We start from the raw sequence: 9569 nt of genomic DNA on the forward strand, positions 1-9569 counted from the left end.
GGGGGGGGGGGGGGGAAGGGGGTGCCGGCAATTCTGTTAAAAATTGCAGAAACTGCCGTTTTTCATGGTTTTCACGAAAATTACAAAATTACAATTTGAGTAGGTCCCTAATTATTGCACAAGCACATCTGGTACATTTGCTTAGAGTGGTCACTGCTACTAATATTCTTAAGCTAAAAGTATAATATGCTATGCTTGTGCTATTTATCTTAAGGCCTTCTTGTATGAGATTCCCAAGCAGGCTTTTGCTCCATGTGGTTTGATCTCAGTACTGGCTTAGCTGGGCATTTTAATTGTCTCCTTCATTTTGCTGACAAGCCAGTTGTAATATCTGCAAAGGCTCAGTTTGCAGTCACTCAGAAATAGGCTTTGGGGCCTTCTGTTTTAGTTATACTTTTGGAGTTGGCCTTCATCCCCTGAAAGTGGCCACGGCTGGCAACCAAATAGCCATCATTTGTAGAGCATCAGTGAATAAATAAGTTTGTGGTTGGTTATTTATCTTCCTTTCACAGAAAATATCGATGAGCTTTAACTCTGTCCTAATGAGCTTTTTTACGTGCTATTATTCATAGATAATTGGAGTTAATAATCCCATTTTCACATACTTTTGTCTTCACTACATTAACTGTTTGATTTTTCATTTTCTGTAAGTAAGGACAGCTTGTTAACTTCACTGCAGGCTGATCCATTACAGCTTGATTTTTCCCACATGAACATGGGAAATTGAAAAACCTGGCTTCCCAGACTATTTCTGAATGTGTGTCATGTAATATGGCACGCTCTTGTTTCATCTTGAAAAGCATTTGGTTTAATACAGTGGTTTGTAACGTTAGTACTGAATAACCTGCAAATACATATCTGTATTCTTTCCCCATGCAAAACTCCCACTGACCTCCCTGTTGGCTGTATGACGTATACATACTGGTCTGAAATAAAGACATTTCAAAGGGGGGGTTTTTTGGAAAAGACAGTGAGAGAGTCAACCCCTTGCATATCCAAGAGTAGGTGATGGCCTGTTGCTAAGCCTACTTCTTTGGTAGGGGGAAGATCCATGTTAAATATTTTTTCTCCCTGATTCAGACTACTGACTTCCATGTCCCAGACTGTGGGTTAATCCGGAGTACGTGAGTGTAACTCTCCTGTTTTGTGTCTATCCTGGATCTGAGAAACCTTTACGGTTGGACCTGGTATAGGTATTCTCAACACAGAGCTGTTATCCAACACAAGACTTCTCAGCTGAAAAATGTGGCTCTTGACCATCTCCAGCTGCAATGCAAATTTACATCTTAATAGGATTCCTTCAAACACTAACTGTGAATGCATTTTGGTTTGCTTACAGACAACAAGGAATACGATGCCTATCTCTCCTACACCAAAGTAGATCCAGATGCACTAGACTGTGAAAACAATGAAGAGGAGCAGTTTGCACTTGAAATACTGCCAGATGTTCTGGAAAAACATTATGGATATAAACTCTTCATTCCAGATAGGGACCTGATCCCGAGCGGGAGTAAGTACTTCTGAACTTTGGGCTTAATTCTCTCTGATGCAGTCACGGAGGCAAGTGCTATGCACTAAGTCCCGTAAGTGAATAAGTACAGTTCCTTCTCTTTGCAAGGCTGTTCGCAGAGCCCACAGAGCAGCCTGACTTCCACCTGAGAGCTGGTCCCTGTCCCAGAGAAGTCAGTGCCATTCACTTCAAAGGGAGTAGGACTGGGTCTTACAAAGAGGAATTTGGCATAGCGGTAGAGCTTAGGAAAAAGGCTCAAAGTCAAATGAAGGTAACTCAAAGAGAAGCAGCCAAGGAAGGGTAATCTATACATTTCCATATCTATTTCATCATCTGAAATGAGATTTTTCTCAATAATCATTCAAAAAAGTTCCCGGTGATTTTTTATGAAGTCTTCTATCTTTTTCCGCTTCTATGGTGAGCTGAGGTATAAATACTTACCCTAGTTTCCAAGTTAATATTGCATATGTGATTTCACAAATTAGATTTGTGTCTGTGTGGCTCCTTTATAACGATTGTTTACGCTGCATACATGCTGCTAATTTTTCGAAGGGCTGCATGCAGACCTGCTTCTGTTCTCCAGTCCTAGATAGTGAACCACGGCTGTCCGTTTCCAATCCATTTCACTGCAACGTCTGAATATTCTGCAGGCGTGTACTGACATCTGTCTGACACGTTTATAGCTGTGGTTATAGCATCTCTTTTTCCTGATGTGTTTTAGGATAAGTCAAAAAGACATGAAATAACGTGCAGAATGTGGGTGGATTCTCCATGCACACAACGTTTGCATTTATGCCGTGTGTTTTTGCCTAATGTGTGAGAAGCTGCCTATGTGCGAAATGTGTATTTGCAATGTGTGTACACTGTTAGCTTCCACTAGACATGTTAGAATAGGGGATGTCCATGTCTGTGTGTGTGAGTGTAAAAAGTAAACACAAAAACTATATTATGGATACCTTTATGGGGATGTACCGGGCGCCAGGTCCCATGCTGAGGCAGCCAGAATCCAGTCTGACTGCCCTAGCGCTACCAACCTCCACTGCAGATCCCAGACGTTTGAGCACAGCCATTCGTAAAAAATCTGAGTGTGTCAGAGGCAGGGCCATGACTATGTCCTCCCCCTCTGCCAGACACTGGGGCTAGGGACAGACATTAAAAAAGCCCAAGTCTGAATCAATTCAGTCTTTGCAGGTTAGTCTAACCTGCGTAGATTGAACCGATTTGCAAGTGAATAGATATTCCCTTTCGATTTGGGAAATGCAGGCACATGCCTGCAGTAGCTCAGGTAGAGTTGGGGGACACTAGAGCGAATCGTCAGCTGGAAGGAAACTGAGCTGGGGGGGCAGGGGGGCATAGCCGGGCCCCAGCAGGCCTGATTATGATTGGGGAGGGATTTAAACTCCACCCTTGCCTGAAGGGACCCCAGCCAGCATGTGTCTAGAGGGGGTGGGGGGAAGCAGCCCTTGCCAGGGGTCCCCAGCCCCATTCACTGCTCCAGCGGCAGGAGCAGTGGTGTGGCTAGAACCCGGTAGCCCAAGGGGAAGGGAGGGTTGAATCCCCCCATTGCAAGGAGAGGGCACCGTGGGCACCACCAGGCTCAGCTTGTGCACCCAGGGCCACTCGTGGCCCCGACCCATGCTGAAGATCCCTTCAGGCAGGGACCTTGGCCGAGTCCCTCGGAGGAGCGGCGAGCAGCACCCGAGGCAGATGCAGGTCCAGCTGCAGGGAAGGGGCAGGCGAGGAGGGATGTGACCTTGCTGCAGGTGTGGAGGGGGGTGAGGGGGAGCCAGGGCTAATTACAGAGCCTGACTCGCTGCTGCCTCCTACTGCGGCAGCCTGGCCCGGGATGGGGCAACCCTAGGGGCCGGGGGTCAATGCCCGCCACGTCCCACCTCCAGCCCCATGCGGGGGCCGCAGTTTGCAGGCGGACTGCAGCTGTCGCGTGGCTCCCTGCCTCCTCCCTCTCCCCACGACAGGAGCAGCAGAGTGAACCATCACGGCAGGCGGAGGTGAGGGGCATCTGTCACCTGCCGCCTGCTCGCGGCTGTGCCAGGTGATCAGGGTGGGCTGCCGTGAGCCAGTCACTGCCCATGCCCCTGGGCCTTGGGGCCAGGTTGGATCCAGGTATGGCTGTGCATTGCCTCCTCCTGCTGCTGCCCACACCCCTGGCCCGCGGCAGCCTGCCCTGAGCATCCAATTCCTCCGCGGGCAGGCGGCGGGTGACAGATGCCTCAGCTCCACCTGCTGCAATGGTTTGCTTCACAGCTGCCGCCAGGAGAGGGAGGGGGACAGGCAACCACGCTCCAGCTGCAGTCTGCCTGGGGCTGGAGGCAGGAGGCGCCCCTAGGGCTGCCCCCTGCCCCCTAGGGCTGCCCCAGGCCAGACCGTGCTGCCACAGCCGGAGACAACAGTGAGTGCAAGCTAGCAAATATACTCCTTTGTGGCTTGAAAGTGTTTCAATGAATACGTGAGGAATTCCTGCAGGGAAATACAAAATTTTTGTATTAAAAATCATAGTGGACCTAAGCACTAACAGAGATTATAGTGAGTAATATTCTTTCATATCCAGTCAGAACAGCAGGGTTTTTACTGTAGCAGTTGTACCGTGTGAATTAAAAAGCATTTAAACGCAGGCTTTTAATGATAAACATATTGGAAGTGGGGGTGTATCTGAAAGGACTCTGTTTCTCCCAACTGCTGTAGTCACCAACGTGATATTTTATTTTTGTCTATTTTTATCATTCAGACACTCAGCAAATACTTGTCACCTTTCTGGATATTCATTAAGCCTCTCCTGAAAATGTAGGGTACCTGAAAATGTCAATTCTCATTTATGAACATTCATAGATTTAATATTGCTTTTCTCCTCTCCCTTCCCAGTGCTTCAGTATTATGAAAGGGCTTGATTCTGTCATACAGAGCCTCAAGAATGCTTAATCAAACTTAATGACAATGCAGAATAAAATGTGTTGGAAATGAACATGATTTACATACTTTGGATTTGCAGAGGGGAAACTGGGGAGGGGTTGAATTTTGGGGGGAAATACTGGACTTTCATTAAAAAACAAGAACATTTAGACTCAGACCTATCTGCCACCGTATATGGAACATACCGGCTTCTATCTGACCATGCATTGCTGGGGACCATAGTGCATTATGAACAAAACAGACAACGTGCTGCAGAATAAATACTGCACAAGAACGCTTTGTAAGCTAGTATGCAATTTATTTTTTAATGAGTTTCTCAGATGCAGGAGACTTGTTAGAATATCAGGCTCTTTTGTATATACTTCTCCAGGGTTTCTTTTGGAGTTTTTTGGGGGGGAAATGCTTGTTCTTTCATGCATTGTATTTGGTCATTTTATGGTGTTAATGGCATTTAGTGTAATGTAGCACTTTCCCACGTACAGTCTGATGTCTTTCATCCTATATCTTTGTTTTGTGTACTTAAATGTGTAAGATCCCAGTAGCAGGGTAAATGATGTCTTTTTTTTTTTTTTAAGCTGTTTGTTTCAGCTAATCTCTGCAATTTTAAGGTGCTGCCACAGGAGGGTGCCCATTATGGTTCTGATTTGCCTGCTTGAGGCAATGCATACAGTGGCTATTTGGGTGTATAAAAGTGCAAAGGGATTGTTGGTACAAAGTAGCACTTGCTTCAGTAAAATCAATGGACAGGATCGATGCTGTTTGTATCCAGCTGATTCTTAACTAGCTTCTGAGGAGGGAAAAAATACTGTATGCATGTTCATGTACACACACACACAGTTTTTTTCCCCAAAAAATAGCTACTGGAAATTGCAGGGTGCATTAAATATGAGAAATACAGTAAGAGCAGTTTCTGCTTGTTAGTGGGTGAAAGCAAAAGTAAAATCTGCATGCAACTTGCTGGCTGCTGCTGCTGCTGCTTAGTTACTACAAGGAACGATCCTTTTTTTTCTTTTCATTCTGTCTTTCAAAAATAAGATGCATATTTTATTCCAGGGTGCACTGTATGTGAGAAAATACAGCTGTCCCTCTCTATGCATAAACTATAGAGAAGTGGGCTAACTATGCATGGGGCTGCGGCAGGGCCATAACACGGGCTCAGACATCCAGGTCCCCAGCACCGAATTCTTCTGTTGAAGCAGGAACATCTTACAGGGCCATCTGTGTTGTATCTGGGTCGTGCGTTTGTGCCCCCACTCCTCTGGTCGTAACAGGGGAAGCGCATGAAATGGGTGTTGTTGTACAAAGATGGTAGTTGAGGCAGCTCAGACCAAAAGGGATCTTCTGTATTGGTGAAATGCTGGTCTGCAGGGGCAAACTGGACAAGGGCAGACTGCCAGGCTCTGATATCTGTGTTGTGTAGTGCTTGAATTTCCCCATAATACCACTGCGGGGTGTATCTGTGAACTGTGCCTTATCTGGGAGCACGGTGGGGAGAAATTGGAAGGAGCTCAAGCATGTCAGTTCTCATCTCTACCTGATTAGGGTCCGCTCCATTAAGGAGTCCAAACTGGAGCTGCCTGGCACCTGTTTTCAATATCATTGACACTAACTATTCCTCAGAATTAGGGAGGTGGAAATGGCTGCTCTGCCCTGCTTAGTATGGGGATGAGAGGCATTTGCCCAGTATGCATACATACCACTGTGCCTTTCTACCTAGAGAGCAGGAGGAACAGGTAGGAGATCTGCAGCGAGGAGCAGGGATATAATATATCATGGACAGGACATAATATAGCAGAGCTTTTAAAATAAATATCCGTGCATCTCAGCTAAAATGATGTTCTCCGTGTCCACAAAGAACAGCAACGATGCCCAGATTTGGAAGACAAAGGTGAGAGTTTGTATGCTATTGTGCACAGGTACCTAAAGAGTCACTGAACGTGACAGCCGTATACCATTGTGATCACTAAGATCTGGTTGCATGTGGCTATCAAGCGTTTCTAGCAGATCTGATTTCTTCCATTCTACAATTTCTTCTGCTTAGACCAGAAAATCAGCAAGCTTATACTTCTGACCCTGTGCACTTTCTCTTGCTGAATTCATTCTTCCTCAGTTCCTGCAGAGCAGTGATTCTCACCCGGGGTGCCATGACACCCTGAGGTGCCTTGAAATCCTTTCAAGGATGCTACACAGAGTTAGCCCTGATAGGGAGGTGTGCAAACATGATTCACAAGACAATCCCTGGGCTTTCAAATAGGAATCCCAAGTGTTAAAAACACCCTGCCCTGTTGTGGGCTTTGTGAGTTCTTTGCAACAGAAGAATTGCTCTATTATTTTCTGGTAGCCAAAAATAACTGAAAAGTAAGAGCTGACACTTTCCGAGGGATGCCTTGAGTCTAACAAGGCTGAGAACCGCAGCTGTAGAGAAATAAAAACCCCAAAATACAGTGAGGTCGGTGTTTCCAAATGAGTCTCGGGGAGTTAGGTTACACATTTACCATTGAAATTCAATCAGAATTGACTACTTATTATCATATTTTCCTTTCAAAACCACAGCCTCTCTACAGTTAATCCCCAATTTTAAACTAGATCTATCAGCTGATGTAAAATAATGGAAACATGGAGGGATTTTGGAATTATGATTGCAAACCCAAGAAAAATAAAGACAAGGGAAGGGAAGCTCTAGACACCAAATGAAATGAAGAATTGGCTAACTCATGGCAGCTTGATTGTTTTATTATTTGCATTATCATAGTGCCCAAGAACCTGGCTTATGGAAATTACTCAGGAACTGAGATGCAAGCCAGACTGACCTGCCATTAAGAAAGTACATGAAACCCCTATTTATTCAGTCATCTTCAAATTACACCTCATTCACTTAAGAATGGCATGTTACAATAATACGGTATAAATTTCAAACACCACCAGGACAAGTACATCTTCCTCAGAAGGCTCCAGCTACCCGGGAGGGATGCCTTCCCTTTTCCAAGGGGACAGCGGTGTGACACTAAGTTACATTCATTACCCCGAGGTTATGGAGGTCACTGTCCGTGTAACGGGTGCAAGCACTGGAGTTGCACAAACAGGGGAGCTCTTGGCGTCTTGCTGTCTGTCCAGCGTTCATCCCTAGAAGCAGCAGCAAAGGTTATTTTCAAGGGTCTTCACAGTCTGTCCCCTCGGTTCCTATAATCTCTGCAAAGGCAGACCCCAGCCTACAGTCCGGCTGTGATGCCCTCCCTTCACAACCCTGTCAAAGTTTCAAATGCACACTGCAGCACGCTTACTAGAGATCCACAAAGCACCCTCATAAACTTGCCTTAAACCCCTCCTTTGCCTCCAACAAGGTACCTTGCCAACAAGTCGGTGCGTTGAGACCTCCCTGTGATGCTGTCCAATATTGTCCCACTGTTTGCTTGTCCTTCTCCACCTGTTCGTGTCCATCCCTGATGGTTTCACTTGAACGCTTTTGTTCGGGGCTTATAACAGTGCATAGGACGGTGGGTCCTGGTTCAACAGGGGAACTCCTTGGTAATACATATAATACACACAGCCATCTCTGTTGTAACAAAGTAACCAGAATTAGGTTTCAGAAACGTCTATTGAGGAAACCTGGGATTGAATTAATCTTCATTAAATGGCTGTTCCTCGGTTGCTTGTTATGTAGCTACAGGCAACAAGGCTGGTTATTTCAGGCTGCCAAGGACTGCAGATGTAAAAAGGATTGGGCTTCTCGGTTCTTGCAATATGCTGGTGATCTGGGAATTCTTTTGTCCAAACAAGCATCTCCTTAAGGCTCAACATGATTCCTAATATTTTCTTTCTTGGCCTAGTTTCTCTGCTTAAATTGCCATTTACTGCCTGACTGTCAGTCTGCTTGCCTGTGAAATTGTCTGTCTCTTCCTTCAGCATCTGGTTACAGTTGCTCATTTAACATCTTAAAAGGCAGTTCTACATGATTAGGTTCTTGAATATGTAATATGTGCAACACTATTCTGGTCTTCTTTACATTTCAGATGCAACCTCATTACTTGCTGACACTGCCTGGCGAGTACCAGTTTATTTGCTGTCAGCTGATCTCGTGTTATTGCTGAAGGAAAGCTTTGAAAGGGCATAATTTATACCCATGTTTATATATGAATCTAAAAGTTCCTGCTCCCTATAATTTCTTAGTAATAGCATGAGACATTTGACATTGCTCATCTAAGTTTTGAAAACTTACACTATTTGCTTCAAGGGCAATTCCAGCATCTTGGTTTTGTTCTGAATTTAAAAAAACCAAACCAAGAGGTCACGTTCCAATTCTGGCATTTTAGTTTAGATTTGCTAATACAAGATTTACAGTGCTGAAAAGACATGTCATTTGGCATAAAAATTTGGAACGTGCCATTCTGACTTCATCGAAATAGTTTCCATTTTGGTTTTGAAATGAAATTTCATTGAAATTGAAATATTCCCGTGGAGAGATCCAGTTTTCGAGAGGGAGAATTTTCTGGACCAAAACAAAACGGCTCTACCTGGAAATCTTTTGACCGGCTGCAGTTATCTTGGGAATGTAATAAAATGAACGAGTCCTGAAGCTCTTTCTGAGTTTTCCAGTTAATCCTTACTCAAGGCGTAGTTTTGCCTGACAAAAGGCTCAATTGTTAGGTCACAGGATAGGAAAGGACATGTCCTTGTTCTCATACTACCATTTTCCACTGTAAGTTAAATGGATTTTAAACCATGGGCGACTGATGCCTTCCGAGTCTTGTGGGGGGCCCAGCAGCCAATCGCCAACCAGGGGGGTCCCCCAGCAGCCAATCACCAACCCGGGCGGGGGCCAAAACCAGAAGTGCATTTCCATCGGCACTTCCGGCTTCGCGGCTGGCACTTCCAGGGGTGCACGGCCAATCTCAGGGGGTGCACATGCACCCCCTATGCGTCGCCAATGTTTTAAACTACCGTACTTACTACTTAGAAATGCAAAAATCTAGAAGTCTTGGTTCAGAAATGATACCTTTTATTAGACCAACTAGAACATTGCAAAAAAATTATTATTTTCTGCAAGCTTTCGGGCTCAAAGACTTTTGCAGTAAACACTGAGGGCCCATTGTTCAAAGTAGCGAGTAGCCTCAGGGGGCAAGAGACAGTAAGC

General features: G+C 45.2%; 1 protein-coding gene across 1 annotated transcript in view; it reads left to right on the plus strand.

The window, feature by feature from the left end:
- The window catches only part of IL1RAPL2 (interleukin 1 receptor accessory protein like 2), a 562906-nt gene that overhangs the window by 548958 nt on the left and 4379 nt on the right, over window positions 1-9569 (plus strand). The window contains exon 10 of the mRNA XM_025215004.1: window positions 1340-1510. Within this exon, the coding sequence (XP_025070789.1) occupies window positions 1340-1510 (171 nt within the window). The remainder of the gene's footprint in view (window positions 1-1339; window positions 1511-9569) is intronic.

The sequence above is a fragment of the Alligator sinensis genome, unplaced genomic scaffold (assembly GCF_000455745.1).
Source record: "Alligator sinensis unplaced genomic scaffold, ASM45574v1 scaffold1388_1, whole genome shotgun sequence".
In the NCBI taxonomy this organism is placed as follows: Eukaryota; Metazoa; Chordata; order Crocodylia; family Alligatoridae; genus Alligator; species Alligator sinensis.